Source organism: Chelon labrosus (assembly GCF_963514085.1).
Source record: "Chelon labrosus genome assembly, chromosome: 10".
NCBI lineage: Eukaryota > Metazoa > Chordata > Actinopteri > Mugiliformes > Mugilidae > Chelon > Chelon labrosus.
Genome location: NC_140360.1, coordinates 3774133 through 3801185, shown reverse-complemented (window position 1 = coordinate 3801185; position 27053 = coordinate 3774133). Strand labels below are relative to the sequence as shown.

Sequence of the window (27053 nt, the reverse complement as noted above, 5' to 3'; positions counted from 1 at the left end):
TTCTGATGGCAGAACACAAAAGCTCCGGGCCACACAGCGCTGCGGTCGGGCCGACACGAACGGCGCTCTCTTCAAAGGAGACGGAGGGAGAGTTACAAGAAAGCAAGAAAACATCCTGTGCCGAGTCTAAATATTTTCACTTCAATCGGTTCTGATTTTCTGGTTTTTCAGTCAAAGTCAAAGTCAAATTATTGTCGAATCGGCCACATGTGCAGCACAGAGGATGGAAACTGTGTTGCTCTAAGACCGACGGTGCAACAAGTCAAACACTACACACAAAAATAAACATCTGAGAAGGTAATAAATATAAAAAACAAAAAATTAGAGCACATAACGGATTGAAGTGAGTCCAAAGTCGCACAATTAAGTAAACACCTATCAGCCACAACATTATGACCACTTGCAGGAGAAGTAAATAACATCTTGTGACAGTTCAGTGTTCTGCTGGGAAACTTTTGGACCTGGCATTCATTGGTGTGGATGTTACTTAGACATGTAGCACCCACCTAGACCAGACCAGACCAGACACCCCCCCCCCCCCCCCCCCCCGCCCAAAATTGATCAAGTATCTGAGGGATGATCCACAGAGGCCCCCTCCCCTCAAAGACCCCCCACCAACAACATTGTGTTTCCAGACAGGACACCTTCAGAAGGCCCATGTCCATTCTCTGATGACTCAGGTGGTCATAATGTTATGTCTGATCAGTGTACATCAGAAAAAAATGATTCTTTAACTATCATATTTGAGAGTTAAAATGTCTCGAGGGTCCGTTTCAGGTTTTTGCAGTGAATAAAAAGACGTCTTCATCTTTCGTTGTAACGTTCTACAGCTCCTCCGTCTCTTCTACCTTCCTACCGTCGGTTTAAAGGTTACTCAGACGAACAATAGCTCTCTTCAAGCGTCCCGGGTCAGTCACGACAGCGTGACTCTGAGCCTGCAACCCGAAACTGAAGCAGCTACATGGAATGCGGCCCTCATTCACTGTCTCATTTAAATTAACTGAAATATAAAACCAGTCAGTTGTACGATCGGTGCTTAAAGCCAAAAGCTGTTTGCTCTTTGTGAAAACAGGAGGATGCATTTAATAACTTCAGCTATGATGTGGGATGCCCAACGACAACCCCCCTCCCCCCTCCCCTCCCAGTTTCCCCTCACACCATCCTGTGACCTCCTACCTGTTCTGGGACGGCTGGAGGGAAGTGGACACCTTATCTTCGCAGAACTTCCTCATGGCCAGAGTACTGAGAGCCTGGTCCGCCCTGCGCATAGATGCACACACGTAAACACAAGCAAACCAGACACGTGCTTTTCCAACCGCTTCCATCATGGGACCTGCACCAGACTCTCTAGGTGCCAGAAAAGGAACACGGAGAGGATACAGCTGGGATCGGCCACAGGATAAAACCAGTTCCCACTGTTCCTGTGCAGAACCCGCGGGGCTTAATTCATCAAACGGTTTATCAACAAAGTCTGAATGGAAATCATTATCTCTCACATCCAGTATTGTAATGAATTTTAAAACTTAAGTGCTTGTGCATGTTTGAACGGCTGGGTTTAAATCCAAGAGGCTTTTGCACGTCAAGTTCAATTATCTTAATGTCACACATGCATACACACTCACCCTGCAGAGATCTTGCTGTAGTGCATGTAGGCTGCAATAATCACCCCTGTTTTACCTTTGTTGCCCTGCAGGAGAGAGAAAGAGGGAAGATTGAGCAAAAATCTTTTGCAGATTTCATCCACAGCTGCTTCTTTACAGTTTATGAGACGTGGCCGTGTCAACTTCTTTCGCTTTTTGATAGAGATGCAAACACAGAATAGAGATAGAGGCGATTCAGGGACATGGAGAGACGTAGAAAAGCTGCTCGAGCTCAAATTAAAAAGCTCCCTGTGGGTTTTTTTATTCTCACACCGGGTGCTCCTTACTTCCTGACACATTCCAAAAACATTCCAGCTTCCAAATTCCTAATGTGACCTCTCCAGATACCAGGAGGAATACCGGGGGGGGGGGGAGGCCGCCCCTCCAAGCGCCGAGCACAAATTAAATCTTGTTTTGCAGCGCGCGTCTCTCAATGGACGATTTCTCATTCACAACAACTTGTTTATTCTGGTCCCTGGCGTGATCTGCAGCTGGCGAGGGACTGCCTGTAGCTGGAATGCTGTGGAGAGCCAGGGGACCACAGAAGTAGTCTGGTTTGAGGATTTCAATCCGCCTGACCAAACCCAATAAATAAAAAAACACCCAGACAAGCCGTGGGAGCCCGAGTCACACTCGAGAGAGTTTCTCGGTTACCGTTTGGTAGCGGTGGAAAACTTTCCTGAAAGGCTAAACCAGTAACAAGAATGATGCATGGCGGTGTGGGATCGGATGGCGAGCTGACTTTTGATCTAAATTGTCTGGTTACGTTTCTGACATGGGTGGAAGGAGTTTCACTGAACTGTACGGTGCACCCTGGCATTTTGGTTTTAGTCGAGTTACGTTCTAACATCGGTGTCTAAATTTATTGGTAGACCATCGATGTTCTCTGAGAACTGACCCGGAAAAGAAACGGTGACGCAGGCTGAAGTAGAAACTCAACACAGCTGATTAAAAACTAGAGTTTTATCAGAGAACAGTGCCGACACGATGAGTATAGTCCAAGTATAAGGCTATCTGGTCACTAGCTGCAGATTAATTCATTTTATGCAACTGCTTGTTCCTGTGAAGGGTTGCGGGGTGGATGGAGCCTATCCCAGCTGTCATCGGGTGAGAGGCAGGTTCCACCCTGGACAGGTCTCCAGTCTATCACAGGGCTAACACAGAGAGACACTCACACCTACGGCCAATTTAGAATCACCAATGAACCTAGCCAGCATGTCTTTGGACGGTGGGAGGAAGCTGGAGAACCTGGAGAGAACCCACACAGACACAGGGAGAACATGCAAACTCCACACAGAAAGGAACCAGTCGGTTGATGGATTAGAACCCAGAACCTCCTCGCTGTGAGGCAATTTTATGAATTTTTTTGTGCAAGTTAAACATCCAACAGTACAGACAGTTTAAATCAAAGCAATCTTAACCGGCTATTTATTTTATTTTATTTTATTTAATCTTTCTTTTATCTGTGGTTCTTAAGAGTGTTTTTTATGTGCAACTAAGCTACTATGACCAAGCAATATCCATTGTGGATGAATAAAGTTTACATAAGTCTAGTTTTGCAGCTAACCTTTTTATTTCTGATGATTTTGGGGCCGGACCCTGTCTTTTTTTGTATGTTGCTAATTTGCATGAGACTACTTTTACCTGGGGAGATCATGAGATTTAGAATTTAACCCCCTACATCTGTGTTTCTGTGTTTTTCTCATATTAACCATCTTTATCTGTGGTTATGACGTCTCTGCTACTCTCCGCTTCCACTTACTTTGCTTCACTTGAGTTGGGTTGACAGTAAAAATATATATTCTTAACAATAAAATACGATGTGACTGTGTAGATACCGGGGGAGAATTTACTTAAATCATCTCCGCCTCTGCTGATGTGATGAACACATTAATTCACCACTAAATAAACTACCAGACACCAGTAAGTGCTGCCGTGCAGGTCATCCATCTCATCATCCTTCGCGATCTCGTTCTTCTGGCGGTGTCGAGCATTTTTCTGTGAATGGGTCTGCATGCTGCGCTGTGATATGTTGACTCTGCACCCAAACATCTGTCCAAACTTTGATTTATAACACAGCCTTCGTAATTCTCGAGTGAAAAAAGGCAGAAAAACAAGGCAGCGTATGGAACAAAACATCCTGAAAACACAGAGGTGCCGATTGACGCTGGATTAGTTTTATCGCAGGACCTGTGTATTGGTAGAAATGTGGTTTGTGGTGAGATTTTTACTTTCTAAATTACAGATACGGTCAATTTGCACGGGATTAAGATCACAGACGACCTCTGACATTATTACAAATTACTGGAGGGCCTCAGGTAAAAGTAGTCCCGTTCAAACAGGCCAATAGTGGATCTTCTTTCAACAGGGAACACTTTTTGAATTGCTCAAAAGAGTCCCTAAAAATAGGATATTGCTTTGATTATTTGGGACTCCATGCAATCTGTGATCTGTGAACGTCACATTCAAAGAGTTGTTCCAAGATAAGTCGCAGCCCTGTTCCAAAGCTTCGCTCATTAAAACATCCTGCTGCCACATCTGTCCGTTTTAGAGCCTGGGAAACAGAAGGGCGTCTGAAAAACCCCGGTGGCCCCCGCCTCCCCCCCCTTCCTGAACTCTGACCTTGCAGTGCAGGACCACCACGTGCTGGGGGTCGGAGGTCAGCCAGTTCTCCATGGCCTTACATATGGCGCAGATCTTATCCAGCGGCGGGGCGTGGAGGTCTGGCCAGCCAAAGTCATGAACCTGGAGGTGGACGGAGGAAAAAAACAAAACAAAACAAACAAACATGAATTCTCAACATCAAGTTTTAGGAGCGGAGTTAGGGGAAGAAAACGTTTGTACCTTTGGATTGAGTCGGGTGATGTCGTGGCGCCTTTCAGAGAGATTCAGGAGCTGAAAGAGAAAAATGTTTTTATTTACAGAGCATTGTATCGCTGCAGCCAGAAATCATTTTAATTATTGTATTATGGCTGTGAGAAAAAGCAGACTGCTTATTTGTGGGCTGCTAAGTGTATTTTGCGGCTTCCTGTGGCTTCCTGCCACTTCATGTCATTGTGCAACAAGCATCTTCAGCTCAATTTAACTCCAATCCTCTGAGGAGGGAGGTAAAAAAAAAAGAATTGCTGCTGTAATTTATAATTACTGCGCTGCAGTTTTGTTCCCTCACCAGGAATTTGTCCTGGTGCTTGGACTTGAGCATGGCGGCCACCTCCTTCAGGTTGAGCCGGTACCTCTGCTCTTCCAGCTTGGGAGGGAAGAAGACGGAGATGATCCTCTCGGTGATGTAGGTCAGGTCGAAGTCGTAGTGGCGCTCCATCACTCGGTCCATGACGCGGTCCACGCTGAAGCTCCTGGAGAAACAGAGCGGGGGCACGTTTTGGGGAAGAGAGAGCAGGAGTTGCATGGTCATACATCATGTGTACTGTAGATTGTTGGCGGTAGCTCAACATGAAAAAGAAAAGTAAAATGAGAGAGAAACTGGATCCTGTGTGTAACACATAGGTCAGATTAACTTGCTCCATGCAGAAAGAATGAAGAGGAGAGAGTTATTAGTCTGAGGAACAGGGGTAAGAGGTCACAGAAGACTCCTGCAGAAATGTATTATGAGAAATAAACAGTGATGATATGAAGCTTTTACCTGGGCAAGGTGTTTCTCTGTTTGGTGTAGGTTAAAGACTTGGTGGATCCCTGCAGGAAAAAACATAAATAAATAAATAAATAAAAACTTAACTTTAATTTGTTTACAATAATTTATTAGCTCTTTGTCATTTTATACGGCGCAGCAGGTTGTTCCCCTACTCCGATTTCTAGTTAAGTTTCTGTTTCTGCAAAATGAAAACTGTTCCCAAAAAGCGAAAGAGAAGAGAGAGAGAGAGAGAGAGAGAACGGGATTTCTTTGTCGAAAAATCCCCTCGGTCCAGACTAAAACATCTAAACAGCTGCTAAATGGACTGACACAAAACTTTACACAAACATTTATCAAGACTAGAGACTGACTTGTTTAGCTCCACCGTGGCATCTGGCAACAAAAAAGTTGTGGTGGGACATGTCTCTCTTTTATGGATTATGGGTGTGTGCTGCAGCCTGGATCGAAATAATCCCAAATAGCTTCAGACGGACTTTGTGTTTTAGTGCTAATATGAGTTATTGTCTGATAAATGCCAGAATATTAGCATTATTCATTCATTCAGGGCCATATTAGCACTAGTTTTACTTCATTTTTTTTTTTTTATTACTTCATTACTCCCTACAATACAACACAAAGTTTTTGCATCTGAGAAATTTGCTGCATTTTATTCTGAAATTCTGCTTTATTTGTTCTATTACAGGTTATTTTGGACATTAAGACATGTCCCACCTGAACATGTACACTAACTGGCAACGCTTTTAACCCCTTCAAGGTTTGGAGCCATTGCCCTTGATCTATGATTCTATGGATCCATGAGTTTTTCTCTCCGTTTGTCCCAAAACTGAATCTTTCCTGCACGGAACCTATCGACACTTTGTGTGCCCTTATAAACTCATAATGTAAGTATTTCTTAATCTAGTGGACAGATTAAATTGTCTGAGCAAATTCCTGCTCCTACGGGGATGAATTGAAAGACTTTATTGCATGAAATGAATACTGCAGTCTTGACGAGTGGGGAGTTTTAAGATTTCCTTGGCTCGGCTGGAAGGTACCACTGCTCTCGCTCGGGTTTAAGTGTGCGATAAATCAGGTCCAGCGCAGCCACACATGTTTTTCACCATCAGGTTTGGAAAGTTTTTTTTGCGAGGCCGACGGCGAGACGCAAGCGGGGACGTGGAGGAAAAGAAAAGATGATTCGAAAGGAGACGAGGTTAAAGCGCGCTCACCATGTGCTGGACGTGTCGGGAAGGAGCGGTCCCTCTACGCTGCTGGACGAAAGGAGGGAGAGGTGATGGGGTAAAGGAGATGAGAGGATGAGAGGAGAGGAGGGAGGAAGTAGGGCAAAGGGAGGAGGTCGAAAAGGAGGGGAGAAAAGAAAAGAGGAGGCAATGCAGAGGAAGGAAAGGAGAGTTAATTAAACAAACAGGCTCCCTAATGGATAAACATTACGACTTCCTCTAGCAACATCAAGCACTGTTGTCTCCTCTGCGCTGAAATCCTGCCGCGCTCCAGGATTGAACCGAGCTCAAACCGAGCTGAGGGCTCGGCTTCCCAGAAGGAATTCAGCAGGAGGAAACCATACAGTGGAGGGGGGGGGGGGGACACCTCCTAACTATAGACAGACAAGAGTGGGAAAATCTGGGACTGCTGTTGAGGAAAAGACACAGAGGAAACAAACTGAAGGGGATTTACCAGATCGTTGGAGGGAGGCGGGATACACGCAGAGGTCACCTGCAACACACAAAGATAGCCACGTCTAAAAATAAATAGGACACAAAGAAAGTGACAAAACAACAACACAACATCCTTTTTTTTGTTTTTTTTTTGTTTTTTGCCTCGGGGCAGAGTGACGGGGTCGACCCTGATGTGATTAAACACAAATGTCTCCTTTGAAAAATCCACAAACAGTACGCCACATGTTCCTAAATAGTAGTTTGAAGTTTTTTTGGAAGTGCGCATATTTGATTTCTTACTTCAAACACTCGTATAAAGTACAAAATAAAGTTAATAAAGTCAAGTATTTGGGATCTGACGCTGTGAATAGAAAACAGAGGAAAACTTTATTACGTTTCAAATTCAACTCACGATAACGTTAACCTGTCACACTTTGTTTGTTGGCCCTACATATGGACTTATACACTGATCAGACGTAACATTATGACCACCTTAATAATATGTGCAGGTCTCCCTTGTGGTGACTCCTCAGAGAATGGACATGGGCCTTCTGACATAGACGCCGTAACCTACGTACGTAGCCTAAGCCGGTGTGAGCCTTTTATACATGTTCACTCGTCGGTCTTACTCCCGCTGAAACAACTCCACCCAAACGCTAGTTGGCGCTGTGTCTTTTTTGCCAGTCTGGTTCATTTTTGTTTCTACTTCCTGCTTTACTTTCAACAATGGCGACTGAAACGTTCGCTGAAATTTCGCCGAAGTTGAGTCATACAAGCGTTTGTATCTCCGACCTTCCTCAGTTAACCTTTCCTCCATGTGTTCCATCTTTATTGATCCAAAACAATCAATTGGAAAACTGCAGAGATGGAGAAGCAGCCGGAAATACTAAAGCGGAAACACGCTACTACCAAGCGGACCAATTCTGGGGAGGTGCACGTCAGGCTGCGGTGTTAGGGTCTATGTACGGTTTGGGTCAAATTGACGTAGAAGTAAAAATCGTGCATGAGGGTGTCCTGTGGTGTCTGGCAACAGAAGGTTGTTAGTGGGGGGCCTTTGAGGGGAGGGGCCTCTGTGGATCATCCCACAGATACTTTATCAGTTTGGGATCTAGTGAATTTGGAGGCCAGGTCAACACCTTGTGCTGTTCTTCATGTTTTTTAGTTGTTCCTAAAACGTTTTTGTGGCTGCATCCTGCTGGGGATGGCTGCTGCCACCAAGGAGTGTCATTGTTATGGGGTGGGGGTGCCTGGTCTGGTCTAGGTGGGCGCTACATGTCTAAGTAACATCCACACCAATGAATGCCAGGTCCAAAAGTTTCCCAGCAGAACACTGAATTGTCACAAGATGGTCAATGTTATTCACTTCTGTGGCTGATCAGTGTAGGTTAAACCTTCCTTCCTTCTTTGACCGCTGTCGTCTTTGCTCATGCCAAGATCTAAAGAGCTCTCCAAGGTTGTGGATTCCTGTGGGGTCCGTGAGTTTCTGAACTATGAATCCTGCCTCGCGTCAAAGAGCGCTTGATGTGATGTGAAGTCATCTGTCCAAAAGTATTCCACAGCAGTAGTGGGAACCAGATGAGGAGAACCTTTCAACAGGATTACGATCCTAAACACACCAGCAAAATCCACCAGGGAACGGCTCAGGCAGAAGAAGAAATAGGTGGTTTATGGAATGAACTTATCAAAACCCAGATTTGAATCCAAACTGAAATGTTGTGGTCTGGATTTGAAACATCCAGCACATGGAAACTGTTAAAATATGAAAGAATTAAACTAAAAATTTCTTTTTTCAAGCCGATGTCAGAGACTGTCGGATAGTTATACTTGTGACATTATGTTAATAAGGCAGCTTAGTTCTCAGGCTCCTAAAAGACAGACATGTGAGTAATATCTGAAAACAAATGAGGGTTTTTCCTAAAATGTCAAACAGCTATTATAAGATATAAATAAACCTAATAATAATAATATTATGTTCCTGTGAAAGTACAACGGTAGTCAGATGTTTTTTGACCTTTTAAACCATTCAACTGACCAGAAGTTACACTTAGAGAAAGCATAAAGTCTCTTGTGCAAGAACGTGTCACTGCCAACAAATCACGACCTCTTAACCTCGCGTCTTAATTTGTCAACCGTGTCTGGAAGCTCTGCCCACGCCCAGATCATCACTATCACACGGCATTGTTCAGGTCAGACGAGGGGGTGGACGCGCAGACAAACAACACAACGTGATTACATGACGAATCGGTGTAACTACTTGGATGCACTTAAGAGGCAAAGCAAATAGACGTTTGAGGCCCCGTGTTTAGAAAACGTGAAGTGCTTGCAAATGTCAAGCGGCCGCGCAGCTGGAGGAGACAGAAACTCACGGAGCGACGCGTCTGATTCCCATGTCTGTTACGGGCCTTACAGGTCGGCGGACTGTGACCAAAAGGAAGCAGGGGCCCCCTCGGGCGGCGGCCCTAATGAAGGTGGCTCAGTGCCACAGCAGTCGTGCTTACGTAACACGCCGCAGCTCGTGGACACAAAAACACGTGCGTGCACACATGTCCCAGCTAAATAGCCCTTTTTGGACTGTTTATTTGGATACAGGAAAAGGGCAAGGGCTTGTGTATAACTCATTGTGCACAAAGGGGAAGTTACACAGGCCCTGAACCTGGGAGAGGGGAGAGAAGGGGGGAGGAGGGAGGTGTGTCACCACAGCTTCAGTCTGAGTTACGCTTTCTCTCTTCCCTTCTTTCTTTAGCCTGAAGTTCAGACGATTGCTGCTGCTCGTGCGTAACTACAGGCATCAACAGGAAGGCAGAGGAACAGATAATGAGCTAAATTGAGATACTCCTGCACCAGAAGTTTCAGGAAACCGGCTCGAGTCGAACAGCGGTTATCAAATGACTAACTGGACAATGTTCCCGTTCAGCCTGGCTCAATCTCCGTAGGGGACTGAATCTGAATCAAATCTTTTCCTGTGGTTGAACCCAAGACTTCACCACATAGGTTCGGGCTGGGTCAAGCTCTTAATATCTTATAATTCCCCTGTGGCTTAAAAAAGGTCAGGTTCATTTGTTTAGTCATTTTTTAGTCTTCCACCGACAAGCATTTAGAGAATAAGTTACCTCCTCTCTGTCCAAGTCAAATGCTTTTTCTCGTCTGCTGTCTTTTCACACTCGTTAAATAGCCAGAAAACTTCTCATCTTTCAATTGTTCTTTAGCCAAAGTGTTTACACAGCACACCTGAGCCGACTGGGCTTGACTGTCTATGCAAAGATGCTTGCTTAAATACGTGTGCAGAAAGGTAGAGGGCTGAGAAACCAAAAAATGCTTCATGTTGGCTTCATCTGTCAGGCCCTGGACGTTGGGTTAAACCACTGGATTTTGGGGAAATGAAATCGGTATCAGGGCTGGTCCAGGCATTTTTAAAACGATCGGATTTAGCTTCGGACAAGCCCGATCTTTTGTTGTTAGTAGTTGTAGGTCTGCCATAAACCAAAACCACGTCCTCGTAGCGTCAAAGCATCTTCTTCCTCTTCTGTTTTAATGGAGGTCAATCAAAATCAAGTCAGTCAGACAGAAATTTGCAAAAATTTGCAATGTGCATATTTGGTGATGTGGTAGTAGGAGATCGTCATTCAATACTTGATTCAACACAGATAATATCCACTCAGGCAAAGGCTGCACTGAAACGACAACAAATGCTGGATGCCGCGTCTAAAAGAAGAGAAAAGTTTCCTGGAGACAGCGTCAAGGAGAAAAATATTCCAGAGAGGGTTAGGGAGTTTATGGCGTTGGATGACAAGAATATTTCTGTAGGAAAGAGCACAAGTTTACGCCGACAGTTGGAGCTTCTTGAAGCCAAGGTACGAGCTCTCCTACCAAAACTGCTACATCAGCTTTGACAGCCCTATTTATTGAACTTAATCCAGTTGTACGGGTTCATTTTTGTTTCCACTTCCTGCTTCACTTTCAACAATGGCGACCGAAGCTTTTGCCGAAATCTCGCAGAAGAAGATGAGTCGCACAAATGTTTGTATCTCCGACCTTCTTCAGTTAACCTTTCCTCCATGTGTTCCATCTTTATTGATCCAAAACAATCAGAAGAAACAGCTGGAAATACTAAAGCGGAAAGACACCACTACCAATCGGACCAATCACTGCTTTTGCGCTCTGCCCTACATTTCTACATTTCTGGGAAGGTGCACGCCAAGCTACGACGTGTTTGATCCAGTTGATCCTGAGTCTTAATGGTCCTTGTCGCTGAGTTTTATTTTCACTGAAAGGTCACAGGTTTTCCCCATGTCCGTCAGTAACCAAATATCCTCGAATTGGACAAAGACTCACGAGTGGCGAGCCTTGCCCTAACTCCCGGTGCATAAGAAAAGCCTTTATGAATATACAGGGCAGGAAATTTAGTTTATTTATGATCGGATATTAAAGCATCGTTATCGGATCGGGTGGCAAAAAATAAAAATAAAAAAATCGGGAAATCCCTAACTAGAATACAAAGTGCTTGTAAAACTTGGGTCAGAAAAATGGCTTAGTTTTGATTTATGGGGCTTGATGTGTGTACAATGTTCGATAAAAGACAAAGACCACAGAATTCATTGTGAAATCTTGTGGTATTGTTGGACAACACACACATTCAAAATGTAAGCCTCATGGAATAATGTACCGGTTCCAGTTTCCAGTCCTGGAAGTAATCCACGAAGTGCACACTGTTTCATATTTCCAGTTGTTATAGCGACAGTTTCCCCTCATATTTACTGCCTTTTTGGTTCTGACGGCAGCATGAATCAGTGCCCTACCTCCTCTGCCGCTGGTTATCGACTCACTCTTTTTCTCTGCCTTACCGATTCTTTCCCCTCTTCGCCTCCCCTCCATTTATTCCCCTACATCCCTCTCTCCCGGTGCCCAGTGAAGGGGCCTGCCGAGGGCGGCTGCAGAGCCAGAACAAACACACCACACCGCACCAGATTCCATCTCCCCAGGCCAACACTTATGCACAAACTTCCTGCTAGCAGACCTCCACCCATCTCGCCTCTTGTCTTTTCATCCCTCTTGCCTTCTCCTCTGTTAATTTCTCTTCTCCTTTCACTCTTTCTCATCTCGTTCCCTTCCCTCTTACTCGTGCTTTCCGCCGCCGGTACGTTTCTCTGCTACTTTTTGTCCTAATCTTTCTTATCCCCTCAAACTTTCCATCTACTTCTTCCTATATTTGCCTTCTCTCGACCCCAATATTTCCTTCCTCTTTCTTTTCCCTTCCTTTTTTCCTCTAATCTGTTTCTAACAAAACCCTTCCTGTTTGCCTTCCTCCCTCACCCCTCCAACTTCCTACCCACCTCCCACTGCTTTTCTTGAACTCCTTTCATTCCCCCACACCCTGCTTTGAGAGACCTCTGCAGTCTTAACGGCCCTCGTCGCCGAGTGTCTTTTCACTGGAAGGTCACGGGTTTGACCCCCTGTGTCCATCAGTAACCAAATATCCTTGAAAAGGATAAAGACTCACGGGTGGCGAGCCTTGTCCTAACTCGCTCCGGATACAAGTGCTGGCTCCGAGTCTGAAAACTGAAGTAGCTCAAAAGTAGTAGGTAGTAACTACTCTGTACTCTGTAGTAAACAAATGTTGCCCCTCGCTTCTCCCCAAACGCCTCCTCTTGGGTGGATCCAGCTGGCCACGCTCAAAAAGCCTTGACCCCCAAGAAACCCTTCTTCATCCCACCCCTTCCTCCATCCCCTTCCTTACTTCTCCCTCTTGCCAGGCCTCCGTCGTCCTCCTTTAACTTTTGTTTTGTTGCGGTGGCCCTGAATCCTCCGGCTCCCATCAAGCTCTTTGATCCATCAAAGCCAAAAGAAGCATGGTAAATGGATAATGCACAGCTCTCTCTCTCTCTCTCTTTCCTCTCAACGCATGGCTTAAGAGGCTGTGGGCTCAGAGAGGGGTGAGGTAGCAGGCTTGGTATGTTATTAGTGTGAGAAAAGGCCACGTGAGGCCCTGAGACAGTGTGTTCCAGAGCGATTGAGTGCGTCTCTGAGAGAATACCCTATTAAGAGATAAGAAGCGACTGCTTGTTTGTGTAAATCAAACTGAGGGTATGCACGTATAAAACCAGTTAAAAGTTTGTGCACATCTACTGATGAGTTCACGAAAAAAACGTGAGTAAAGAGAAAGGTGTTCTATGCTTTTGACTCTTCAACGCGGTCACCTGTTGCTTCACACATTCCCAGCTTGCTTCGTGAAGTCATCACCTGGAGTTTTTCCAACAGTCCTCGAGAGGTTCCCCCACACATATGCTTAGCACTTGTTCCTCCAACTCATCCCGGCCCATCTCGCTTGGGTCCCATTCCCCTCCCAGCGGCCGATGTTGACGTGTCTTGATAGATGATCTCCGGGGCAAGCACTGATGTGGTTTCTAATCTGATTTCCGAGGTTGAGGCAGAGGGAACCTTGTAGTCTTGCGTTCATTTCCTTGGAAGCCTCTTCCTCTGCAGCGTTTGATGGTTTTGGAGAAACAATCAAAGTTCTTGAAAGATTCCCAAGAGTTGGATATGGCTATTTGCTGTAAACCAATGCTATCTCAACGGAACACAAGCGATGAAGCTGGTTAAGGTATTACCAAGAGTGTTGCAACTGTTTCTAATTCCACTGGTATTATTTCATAGTTTGGATGCGTTCACAATATTGTCCATATGTCCAACTGCCCACCCTGTTTGTAAAACGTTACTCCACGACTCAGTCCCAGAGCAGCAGTTGGTGCTTTTGCGTCTATTTTCATGGTCAGACTGTGTCTACAAGCTGCCCACATTATAAAATGTTTGTCTGTGGTGAAATCAGCTGTGGCTCCACAGTGTGTGGAAACTCTGGCCTCATGCAAACCCCAGCAAACATTTTTATCACACACACAGGAGAGGTCAAAGTGTTTTCGGGAACGCTGTGTGACCAAAACACAGTTAAGTGCTGAGGTTTTTATGTTTTTTTGGGTACTTTATGCTCTTTTGCCACATAACTCGAATTAGACTCTGTTGCTGTATTTGCTAACACGACTGTAGAAACATTGAACTAGGCCAACCCTGTGAAGCAGGATTTTGGGTTAGAAATCCCTAAGCAACGTTTGCCTCGTAGTAGCTTTCACTTGTCACTCAAGAGAGGCAATGGCAGTCGAAGTATGACAGCTATGTTCTTTGTCTTTATGGCGTGTTTGATGTTAGGCATCAAATTGATACATCAAATGACGCGGTTGACAATGGCTAGAAAGGCCTGTGACGAGTGATCTGGATCCTGATGTAACGGTGCCTGCTCTGCCCGCATTCCCTCTGATGGCCAGCCTTAGGCCTAACAGTCTCTCGGGAGAGCCAATCAGAGAGCGCTGATGAAAGCCGCAGAGAATCAGCGGGTGAAAGCCGATGCTGGCCGTGACCTTGCGTGCTTTCATCACTGCCATCATCATCATCATCATCATCATCATCAGGGGGAACGAGTTTGAAAAGAATGCAGGGGGGGCCTTGAAGCAGACAGAACACAGCCATGTATTACAGTAATAAGGCCCCCAAGAGAGAAAGTTTTCCTTTGATTGTAAGAACAGCCGGTGACGCAACAGGTGGGTCAGCATCAATTGAGCACATTTAGAGACACAAGCACAAATCAATCTCTCAGACTCATGCTGAGCTAATTCCATTTCTCTCGGGCGGGGCATCCTGGTTAATGTACGACGGTAAAAAACACGCATGTCAAAACTTTAAGCAATGTGGTACGTCTTTGTGTTTCATTCTTTTTGCACAATTTAACATCCACCTGTTGACTTAAACCATTATGAGGGTGGGAAATATGAGCTTAGGTCTTATCCACTCTAGATGATAGTCCTACTTACTTACATTGATTCAATATCAACTGATTTAGACATTTTTGATTGGAGACAATTTTACCTGAACACATCTCTTTTCAATTTTAGGTCAGTCAGTGAGATATTTATGGTGATCTGCATATTTCACCATAGGCAGGTATTTTGGATGTATAAGGGGGGGTAGATGGGTGAGGGGCTAGGTTTATTTAAAGAGCTATTTGGGTAGTCAACAAACAAGCATGAAGCACAACGATAAAGGTGTCAGTAAACTCGAAGGTAACAGGAAACTAAAACTAATACTATTTCCACATATTTTTCCGTCTAGTTTCACATGTTCCAACTCTTCTCTTTTATTGTATTGATTTAAATCGGATCAGCTTTCAGGCCCAACGGTGCTCTCAGAGATGTAGCTCCTGGCGTGATTTGGATCTCTAATCATACAAGGTCTTGCAAGATTTTTAGCCTTCGTCTCTTCGTCTTCTCGCAGGTGCAGCAGCCTCAGCAGGGAAGCCCAGACAGCCCTCTCTCAGGCCACTTCCACCAGCTCCTCTGGAGGAATCCCAAGGCGTTCCCAGGCCAGACCAGAGATATAATCCCTCCATCGTGTCCTGGGTCGGCCTCGGGGTCTCCTTCCGGTGGGACATGCCCGACACACCTCTCCCGGGAGGCATCTGGGAGGCATCCTTACCAGATGCCCTAACCACCTCAAGTGACTCCTCTCGACGTGGAGGAGGAGCGGTTCTACTCTGAGCTCCTCCCGTATGTCCGAGCTCCTTACCTCTTATCTCTAAGGCTGAGCTCGGGCCACCCTGCGAAGGAAACTCATTTCGGCTGCTTGTATTCCCGATCTCGTTCTTTCGGTCATTACCCAAAGTTCCCTAGATTTGTTGCGTGAAAAGCAATCTCGTGAGACGGCAGCAAATTTTCTGACGAGAGCATAAAAGGAATTGCCGTGTACTTAAAAAACCCGATCCGAGGAGTTTATGAATCGATACCGAATCTTTCGCAAAGAGCAGTCACTTTGAAAGTTGTTGGAGGTTGACTTCTGGTAGAGTTACAGTTAATCACGCTCACAGTATGAAGGCATTCACAGTTATTGGGTTTAAAAAAACAAGACATTTCATTGATCTTCATTCCCCTGCAGAACACTGCATGTCTGGCAGACACTCATTTCTTCTGCACTAAACCTAAAGGAGCTTTTTTTTATGCCAATTTTGAGAATTACCTGGCTCAGCCGTATAACTGTCCTTCAAATGTGCTCCACATGTCTAATGCCTCTTAATCATGACAAGGTGGACTTCATGAGAAAACCAGAAAGCACCCGGCCTAACTCAGGGGGGACTTCAAGACCACAGCTAAGCAAAAACAACATCTGTAGGTGAAACGCTTACATCCAGTAGACTCAAAAGTCCAATATCGTGCTCTTCTACATGTGAGGACCTTTTTTCGTTTGTGGTCGACACATGTCCGTCTTCAGCTCTTGTTCCCACACTTTCTTCTGACCCCAAAAGGAAATAAAAGGGTCCCCGTCTCCTCTCGCCGTTTCATTTTTTGCTCCAAGCAGCTGAGAGGGAGGCCGGGGATATTGCGGGTCACGTGGGTCCCCCTTGGTGGAACCCTTTATGACCGGTCGGGATGCAATTCCCTGTTATGGAGCTGCAGGTTTTGACTACATCAGCTACAGACGGACATATGCGCATGAAGTTACGCAGATGGAGAAGACGAGCAGGGAACACGCACATGTTGCTTGTGCAGAGGATTTCTAGGTACATCCTCAAGGCCAGAGCACACGCTGTACATGCCGCTGCGTTCTCATACAGCCGTCTTTACCCTCCTCCCAAGCCAAACAAGTTCGGACCAAAAATAAACTTGGGTAAATAAACAGAGCAGGAAGACGTGGGTCATGATTAGATTGGGGAGAGATCAACAATGGAAAAATCTCTCGTGAACCAACCGACACGGGGCTTTATTACAGATCTTTGGTGCTTCCCGCCATGTCCACCCCCTCTGTGGTTGAACTGTCATTCATCCTGTTGATAAGCAGGCACAATTCCCCAAAGTACCCTCCTCTTTCTATATTTGCAGCGCCTGTTTCAGCCTAAACAGTGTTTACCATATGCACAAAAAAAGGCATTCGCATTCCTCAGACAAGCATCTTCAGCAATGCACCACAGTTCCCCAAATGAGACGCCTCCCTGTGGTCAAAATCTTTATTGTTTTGCTGGCGGTTTTGTTCTTCGTCGCCTTGTTGGTGCACTGGGAGGTGAAGTTAAGGAACTGACAAACCAAAAAAACAAACCAAAAAAAACAACAACTAAAGAGACAACAAAAGACAAAGACGGGAATAACCCATCGGTCCCAGGCACGCATCTGTTCGACCCTATGGGAAAGAAAGTTTTAGTTGTACTCAGAAAGATCTGTATCAGTAGTTAGGGAGCTGGACCGTCGATCGGTTGACATGTGATTTATGTGTTACTTCCTTCCAGGATTTCCACGCAATTCTTTCGACTCGAGCTTTACGTTGACGTGATCTATTTTAACGCTGTGAAATAATTTAAATCCAGAGCAAAATAATTATGGTTTGATGTCGCTAAAATCAGTTTGTGACTCATGTCCTGCAGCCGACTCATAACCCCGTGGGAGTCAGTATTTAAGATCCCCAGTAAGAAGAAATATCCAAACAGTCTCTTAGACTCGGGACAGACCAAACCCACCGGCCAATTAGTGTGGCTTATACGCATACACACAGGACCATTCACATGATGCATTCCCTAGCCCCCTGACACTTACAATCCCAACCCTAACCCTAAAGCTTGTTGCAAACTCCACGAGAAGCAAGAAATTTGTTCTCGCTTCTAGGACTGCGAGAACAAGAACAAAGTTTGTTCTGGCCAGGTAATTTATACTTAACGAGAAACTCAAGAGCTGAACTTCGGCAAAGTCCTCATAGAGCCCTCCCACTGCAGCATACATCGCATGCACTAAGCATTGTGGGAGATGCGGGAGATCTACGGCGAGACGCACTCTTCTTATTATTTTTGGACGTCAGCCAGTCTTTTTGACGACCGTGTCCATCGGATAACGCCGTTCATTCAGCGTGCACCCACACACAGTATGCCGATCTCTACTCACAGATGAGCGGTCACACTGGAAATATTAGCATCTGGGAGCTCACAGAGTGACCACGGCCACGTCTAATTTCCGACCAATCACAGAATATCTGCCGGGCACCGCACGAGAATAAAGTTCTACCCTGTTGATGTGTCAAGGACAAGCTGCAAGAACTCCCAAGCTAGGGCTGCAAGAACAAAATGACGTCATTTTGTTCTTGCAGCCCTATGTGCGAGAACAAACTTGTATGTAACGTATGTAACAGCCTTAACCCTTGCCCTCACAAATATACACATATATACACACGATTCATAAAATCCTCAGCTCGACTCTCAATCTATTTCCTTGCTGTGGTATCAGAGACTGGCTTTGCACATGAAGTCTCGCGAGATCTTGCAACGAGATTAGTTTGCATGTGAGGGGGATTGGAAAAAATGACAGAAGCTACAACTCTGAGAGCACCATCAGGCCTCAAAGCCAAGTATAATGACACAGCAAAGGCACATACATGATGTGAAACTAGAGGTAAAATACTGAAAACCCAGCCTCATCACACGAGGTGAAAATGTCCCAACATCGTTAGTATTCCATGAAAAATTTAATAAAAACAAGACCACACACTCAACAAACACAATTGCACGCAATGGGCTGGCTTAGTCCCAACTTGGCTAAGTGAGCTGTCATGCTTATGGTTTTAACTCTCATCAACACGGCTCACCCACTTGTTCCTTCCCTCTCTCGGCCTACTCTTGCTCCATGCACACACAGACGGACCGACAGAAAGCTCTGACTCAAAACATGCCAGCCTATCTCGCCAATTACCACAGCTGTCTGTGATAACGTGGCAACTCCTTTAGTCGGGAGAGACAGTCGCGGCCCCTGCAATATTAAAGCGATGCAGTTGGATCCCGTTATCCTGAATGAGTCACACTGACTGGACGGATATTTGGTGAAGTGCTGGGTGTGCGGGAGATTCCCTAGAACAAACTATTATCAAGGTTGCTTACAGTAAATTGATGGAGTAGGATACACAGCACGACAGATAGTTTTTAAAAAGTAAGCTGTGGCCGTTGTGATTCAACAGCAATTAGTGACAAAGTCCTCTGGTGATGTGTAAGTGGTTTTGGTTTGACGGGAAGTCTGCAGGGTAACAGGGATGTTGAGGTCAGCTGTGACACTGAGCTGCACGTTGGGAAAACATGAGCTCTCGTGCACTTTTTTTTCTGCCATCATTCCATCTCATCAGTCCCTTTGTTTAGCGGTACTGCTCTCTGCGCAAGGGTCACTTCAGCTAATGCACAGTTAAAAAGGAATGACAGTTAGATTGCATCGGGTTTTTCCCACCCAATGTTTTGCATTTTCTTTACCAAAAAGAAAAAAAAAAGAAAAGTCTGGGCAGCCCGACAGTAACCACAACTGTCCTGATGAAAGGGTTTTTTATGTTGGAGAAACATCAGGCGGGTTATGTTGCTCTTTCCGCCCATCCCTGCATCCTCCCCCGCTTCCTCTCTATCTATCCGTGCTCAGCTGTACATCCTCTTCTTGTTAACCTGACGTAAAATATATTTAGACACGCTCGGCAGATAAAGAGGACTGACGAGGACGAGAGGCGAGGAGGAACCCGGTGACAGAGGGATCGTAATTGTCGTGGTACGACGCCAACATACACCATCTGTAGGAAGGCTTATCTGTCAGCTATGTTTCTGGTTGGTACTATGAAGTCGAGAATATAAATCTGTTCGTTTACACACTGAAGTAAAAGAGTGACACTAATCGTGATATAAAGCTTGGACAGGGATCAGTCAAATTCAAGTCAGATGCTTGAAAGTATCGTGGTCCTAGTTTCTATAACTTCAGCTGAAGATTCGTAGTTAAAATGGATGTAGGCACAATTTAAATCATGCAAATGAAAAACATGTTTCTCTGTACAGTAAAGTTAATATCTGGGACAGTTTCTGGCTGAATCATTTATGTTTCAGGGGTTTTTTTCCCGGCAACATTTCAGTTTGAGTGAAATAACTTTAAACGACAAAGATTTAACAGCAATTAAGGCATTTGTGGAGACCTATGAGTCACATAATTTGTAGCTCTGATTGTTGAGGATTATCCAGCTGATGCAGACGTATTATTTCCTCTGTACCGGTTGAAAAACGCCCCATAATGAAACCCAAATGGCCCAAGTGGCTACACCAAGCTAGCTTCACTTACTTTAGGGGAATAAAAAGCCAATCAGACTTTTACCAAGAACTGTTCATTCCTATACGATGCCATAAACGGTATATTCATTCATTCATCTTCTGTAACCGCTTGTCCTCTGGATGGTCGAGGGGGCCTGGAGCCTATCTTAGCTGTGATTGGGCGAGAGGTGGGGTAACACCCTGGACACACCTACGGCCAATTCAGAATCACCAATGAACTTAACCAGCATGTCTTTGGACGGTGGGAGGAAGCTGGAGAACCTGGAGAGAACCCACGCAGACACAGGGAGAACAACTCCACAGAAAGGCTGCCAATGGATTTGAACCCAGTGAGGCAACAGTGCTGACCACGCTATAAAAAGCTGAACTAAGAAAAAGTGAATTCAAACAAACATTGTCCCATTTGGCCACGTTGGGTAACAGCCAGTCAATCATTTCTTTCATGCATTTCTTAGTCAGCCAGTAAGTTTTCTTGTTCCTATGTTTCTCTAAGCTCACTTTAAGTGTAGTGGTGGTTCCCTATGACTCAGTCTAGTCAGTCAAACAGCCGGTTCTGAATTTTTTCCCCTGACCAGTGGAAATGCCTCTTTGAGCCTAATTAGACAGACGGGCCAGTCAAGTCGTCATGGGCTGCATTTCACGAATTTTAATCCTTTCCCCCAACCCCATCCCCATTTCAGTGTCTTTTCCCCAGCCTTCTCTACATCTCGTGGCCCCCAGGCCCCAGTCATACCACCACCACCACCACCACCACCACCACCACCCCCGCCAATTCCCTGTGGACTAAATTTTCCAGTTGGGTTCAAAGATAAGGGGAGCAGGAGGGGGGGACTATTCTCTGAGAGAACATGCTGAAAAATAAAGCTGTCCGTGGCCTCCTGTTCGTCTCTGTGAGAGACTCTGTGTGTTTTTAATAGAGTTGAGACGGGCCAGCTGGAGGCTGTTGACCCTGTGGGCAAAGAGTAGGGAACAGGATGACAAGAGCAAATACAAAAAAAAAAAAAAAAAAAAACTATTACAACTAATCATTCTCTCTCGTTGGAAGGAAATTTACAAAAAAAAAAAAAAAGCCGATTTGTCACCGAGCTTACAGCAAGCACACCAGTCTGGGTGGAGATGTAAACAGACGTTGTGAGAACAGGATGGTTTACAGATGACAGACCTCTGGACGTGTGCACGCGAACACACAGTAAATATGCTCATAGCGGAGGGTAGAGGTGGATGATTCAAACACAAGGTTGCAGCTAATAACTCCCAAATGTGAAGCGGAGGAAACACGCTGAACTAATAACAGCTGTAACGCAGGTAATAACAGGTACAGACCATAGCTTGAGGAAGGCTAAAGCTACAGCCAGATGATTGGGATCTATTATACAGATCACTCATTGTCATCGTTTATGAAATACATGTTTTAAATCACCTTCTTACAGCTCCTCAAATCCCCCCCTAAGGTTAGATAACAGCTGAGATGGACACAGCAGACCTCCAGACCTCCACACCCTGCCTTATCTGACCTCTCCCTTCCTGGCCAGTAGAGATGGATATCACTGTTTAACTCCCAACAACAACCACAGATCAGACCGTTACACTGAGGCTGTCAGACAACATCCTCCTCCTCCTCCTCCTCCTCTCTGTAATCAGTCTTAATAACGTGTTCTTTTTTTGTCAAATTTCTGCAGAATTTTTGATTTATTTTATAATCTGTCGATTGCTAATGAGTTTACTGGGACAGGCGTTTAAAAATACATCTGTTTTCTGATAGTGAACAATATCGGCTGACACCACTGTCATTGCCTGTGCACAAAACAATTAATTAACTTTGCCTGGCAGTTTGTTAACTTAGCCTCAAAACAGGCACCAGGGAAAACAGCTAAACGACACTGGTTTACACTTTATATCTTTAAAAATGGCCAAAATATTGAAGGCCAGGATACTGCTGTCCCTGTTTCCAGTATTTAAACCAAAATATAAGCTCCAATGCGTCTTAAACCTTTTTAAACTCATCTGTTGTAATGAAACATACTGTATATATAAGCTAGGATCTCGCTAGCAACGCTTCTGGACCCCGCAGTTTGAAAAAACAATATTTGAACTTGGAGAAAGAGTGCAATTTCCTCTGTAACCTTTTGTAAAGGATTGGGTATTTAGAATAAATGTGCATGGCTGCTTTATTGGTCAACGTTATGTTAGGTTAGGTTGGTTAGCTTATAGTTAGCCTGGTTTTACACTGTTCAAAAAAAATATGGCAACTAAGATCTCCAAAATTCCCCTTCTACCATGTTTTAGGTAGTCTTTTTGGATTCCTATGACAAATTGTGGTTTTGCATTTCTACAGGTTGATTGGTAGCTTTGTTGCTAACCAGCTGTCGCTTCATAGCCTAGCGTAGCCACACTGAATACGAGTCTGGTAACACGCAACACAACATTCCGGTAACACAACATTGGATTTCCTCATGGGGCGTGTCTGAACTGACACAGAGGAAGATGCACCTCTACGAGCAACTGGGCAGTCCTGCAACCAATCAGAGCCAATTTGTTGTAAATTAATTAAACTCCCCGCCCCGCCCACACGATCTGATTGGAGCGGCAGATCTTTGCTGGACCATAATCAGTTCTCAACAGAGGATATTGAGTAGTTTTTATATTTGTCCTACAGACACAAGCGGTATCAGCCCGTCTTTTACTTCTAATGGAACATTCAGGAAGGACAGTAAATCCTCACACTAGTAATATCGACACTCCTTCAAAACAGATATACTGCACAAATAATAATATTTCCTCTCCATGCAGAACTCTGCACTAGGATCCGAAAACATCCCGACTTTTTTGTTGTGCGCAGTGTCAAAGCCATCCTTTCATCTCTTGAACTCATCCTCGAGGCTCTCCTCTGATAAAAGACCAGAGGATGGAGGGATGCTGGAGGAATGAGGCTCCTCTCTGCCACATGCCTTCGCCCCTGGCCTTCCTCTCCAGCCGCCCGGTGCCTGCCAAGGCTCCGTCACTCTTGCCGTGGCCATGGCTGGCATTCTCCCCTCCCCTCCCTCTGCATCCCTCTGTCTATTCATTATACCACCCCTCCATCAATGACCCTTTCACAGAGGCAGCAGTGTGGGGTTCGAGCAAAGGCTCGCAGCTCATTCTGAGGAATGCAACAGAGCAGCCCTTCTTATTAACAGAGACTTTTTTGCCCTCACAGAGCCACTGTCATGTGTCTTTTCACACCTCGCAACGCTCCCTAACAACCTACTAAACAATTTGGAGAATTTTTTTTTTCCTATCCAGTCCAGCGCAGTAACAGCAGAACCTATAGCAACAAGCATGACTGTCTCCCATGGGGCCGCCCCGTCAAGAAGGATTAGCGGGTCAGCATTGGGACTTAACCTTGAATTAGTGAGGTCGTGGCCATGGCTAAGGATGGCTTCACATTCAACCTGCTTCCAAGCTGGTTATGGTCACACTGTTGTAGTCACAATAAACAGTTATAATCTATATTTTCAGATTTATTTATCCTGATGTAAACGATAATAAATATTATAGTCTCATCCAGTTTGTCGTGAGCTGAAAACCATACATGTTTCCTTCCCACAGTTAGCACATCATCCGTCTTCTTAATGTGCTAAATATTTGGGAGCATTATGTTTAGACAACCCCAAAGTGTTTCCTTAATCGCATTTATTATTTGAGTCCTTTGACCTGATTTCATGAGACAACCCTCGGGTCACTGACTCGATGAGTTCACATGAATGCATTTCATTGAGTTGGAGATGAACTGAGCTGAATTTCCAGAAAATTATTATTATCATTATTATAATGTGCCCTAATGGCTGCACACATTTCCTCAGCGGCACCTTGAGCAATAAAGAAGTCACAAGCTTCGTGCATGTGCATCATTTATCTGCAGTCCCTTTGCCACTGTTGTTTTTGTCAGTACGTCAACCTTTCCATCTCAGCCCGGAGTAAAACTGTTCAGCAACTTCTTGGAGGATGATCCTTACCTTGGCCTCGCACTTCCTGTGGGTGGCTGTTTTGCATACTAAGAGAAATAGGAATCAGGGCAGAAGGGAGAAAAGAAAATGGAAAGAGCAAATTAGTACAGTCACAGCTGCAGCGTCCAGTTATTCACACCGATCAGGCATAACATTATGACCAATATGTTCCTAATATTGTGCAGGTCTCCCTTGTGGTGACACATCAGAGAATGGACATGGACCTTCTGAGGGTGTCCTGTGGTGTCTGGCTACAGAAAGTTGTTAGTGGGGGGGCCTTTGAGGGGAGGGGCCTCTGTGGATCATCCCACAGATACTTGATCAGTTTGGGATCTAGTGAATTTGGAGGCCAGGTCAACACCTTGTGTTTTTTTTCTTCATGTTTTTTTGAGTTGTTCCTAAAGCATTTTTGTGGCTGCATCCTGCTGGGGATGGCTGCTGCCATCAAGGAGTGTCATTGCTATGGGGTGGGGGTGCCTGGTCTGGTCTAGGTGGGTGCTACATGTCTCAGTAACATCCACACCAATGAATGCCAGGTCCAGAAGTTTCCCAGCAGAACACTGGATTGTCACAAGCTGGTCAATGTCATGTACTTCTCCTGTCAGTGGTCATAATGTTATGCCTGACTGGTGCATATCAATAAGTTAATTACCAAGAAGTAAGGTCAATCTGCATCCACAACTTATTCACTCGGTTGCAAACGCCACGGCACGCTTACCTCTGCAGAAGGACCCCACGTTGTCGACGTTCTGCCGACACACACTGCACTGCCGCTTCTTCTTGAAAGTCTTCTCCTTGAAGACGTGGGGCTCTCCCTTCCCCGCCTGATCACAAACACAGAAAACACTTGAATTTAGAAACCTGATAATGGACGAGACATGCTACTGCCGCCTACTCTGCAAGAATCCAGAAAGTTTGAGCTTCATACAAGAATCTGGGGGGTTCTTGTCTGTGCTTGTGCACAAACGTCATCACCGACTGACCCTGTACTCTTCCACTTCAAAAGTACAAATCTGACCAAGTAGAGGCCTGGATGTGTATTTCTTGTCTTGCTCAATTTATTTGGATCAGCCCTGCCTTCCCAAAATGCACATCGCACAAATACTGCTGCTCTTCCAAATTACCAAATGAGTGTCCTCCAGAGTCTGTACTTTAGAGTCAAACGTGGTTGGTATTGATGAACGGCCTTTTACTTGTCAGACTTGTCAAATGTTAAAATATCTTCTGTCCACCATCTGTAAGCACAAAGTAATTTTACCACTCTGACTCTTTCCGAGATAAGAAAGAAAGATGGACACAAAGAGATAAGATAATGCCAAAGAGCAGGGGCTGCGTACTGCCGCCGACTTTCCCAAGTAATTTGATTCCGATTCACAAGGTCCTGATTTGTTTTGATCCAATATCAATTCATTTAGAGATATTCCTGTTTCAAAAGAATGTTACTAAGTTATGCGAGAGATTTTCACAAAACTAATCTTGTCATTAGTCCCAGATATTTGTGGCATTTCCACAATGTTTTACATCTAGCTGGTACAGCTTTCATATATAAGTCTTTGCTTTGGTCCTCTCTGTTGTCAGACTTTTTATGCAGGAAGCAAGAAAAGCAGAAAAATTGAAATTGTCTCTTTCAAATGAAGATCTGTTTCAAGTGGAAAATCGATTCTTTCAAACCCAGCCCCGTGCCTGGAGGCTGCGTTGGTGGTCCGTAACCGGTGACGGGAGCTTAGAGCTGTCAGGTTTAACGTGTGCGTATGACAGAAAGTTGGTGTGCAACCATGACTACAGTACATCCATTCACTGCTCCCTTTGCCTCTCCTACTCTGGTTGTGTAACTGTCTTCCAGTAATGATCCCTGTGGTTCCCGCCCATACTCCACTATAATCCTCAGTGTGTATGTGTGTGAGATAATTTGCGAAAAAGACAAATTGGCGTCGCTGAACTAATTCTTAAAAGACGACTAGGCAAGAGGGAAAAAAAGAAAACGACCACTTTTCTTTTTCATGTTCACATGCGTAGCTGCTTGTGTGTGCTAGTGTGTGTGTATCCATGTGTGTGTGTGTGTGTGTGGTAGTCGTTGCCTCCCAGTGCCTCTTTGTTTCCCAACATGGGATCAGATCCTTGACGTGACTCTGTGGAGGCTTTGAACATGAGAATGCTAACGACCACGGGCTAAGTACGAGGGCCGCTTAGCATGTTCTCATGCATGGATACATAATGCGCTGGGGGGGTTTAGGTGGGGACGCATGTGAACAAACACCGTGTGCAATGTCACGCTGACGGGCAGCACAAATATTCTGGAAACTGTCCGGTCAAAAGCACAGGATGGTTTTGGGACAGAACGTGTTTTTCTTTTCACTTATCGGAGAGCAAATATGAGCACAAACACACCATAGACATCATCACCGTGAGCGCTACATGTAAGAACGTGAACGTGCTGCCACATGGTCATTAGCCCTGAATAATTAAAGTGATACATCCACAGAAAGAGTTCTTTTTTTCTGTTGTTTGTTTCCTCTGTGTGTGCTTTTCCTCCTTGGTAACAAAGAAAGGGTGCTGTTTGCACACTTTTCCATTATCCGGCTTCTCTGACTCTGTTCTAGGGACTGGACAGTGTTTGGACAGCTGCCTGCCTGGCATCGCCTCCTGCCAGCTGTATTCAGAGGCCGCAGGCTCGCTCCAGCACAAGTGTACTATGACCGCAGCGCCCTGGATGGCGTTCATGGACAGAGTGGGTGGCTCAGAGAAGCTGATGTCGGTGGTTTAATACAGAGCGAAGACGTCGCTCTCTCTCAAACTGTTCCTGCGTTGGATGAATCTTACGACTTTGCCTTTCCTCATGACCAGCCTTGTTACCTTATGTAATGCAAGCTCAGTGCCTCTGCAGTGACATTTATGACAAGTGACCAGGCATGCTAGTTAAGGAGCTTTGCAGACACGAAAGACCACCAAACATTTCATTAAACTTCTCTCTACAAAGTAGGGGCT

General features: G+C 45.1%; 1 protein-coding gene across 2 annotated transcripts in view; it reads right to left on the bottom strand.

Annotated features, from left to right (window-relative positions):
• Nucleotides 1–27053, bottom strand: part of tns2a (tensin 2a) — a 58864-nt gene that overhangs the window by 13725 nt on the left and 18086 nt on the right. For both annotated transcript variants that reach the window (XM_084554043.1, XM_084554044.1), the window contains exons 2-11: nucleotides 24787–24892; nucleotides 24078–24115; nucleotides 6964–7002; nucleotides 6498–6539; nucleotides 5281–5330; nucleotides 4810–4993; nucleotides 4485–4535; nucleotides 4263–4385; nucleotides 1623–1687; nucleotides 1177–1260 (exon numbers count right to left, since the gene is read on the bottom strand). In XM_084554043.1, coding sequence (XP_084410169.1) covers nucleotides 1177–1260; nucleotides 1623–1687; nucleotides 4263–4385; nucleotides 4485–4535; nucleotides 4810–4993; nucleotides 5281–5330; nucleotides 6498–6539; nucleotides 6964–7002; nucleotides 24078–24115; nucleotides 24787–24892 — 782 coding nt within the window. The remainder of the gene's footprint in view (nucleotides 1–1176; nucleotides 1261–1622; nucleotides 1688–4262; nucleotides 4386–4484; nucleotides 4536–4809; nucleotides 4994–5280; nucleotides 5331–6497; nucleotides 6540–6963; nucleotides 7003–24077; nucleotides 24116–24786; nucleotides 24893–27053) is intronic.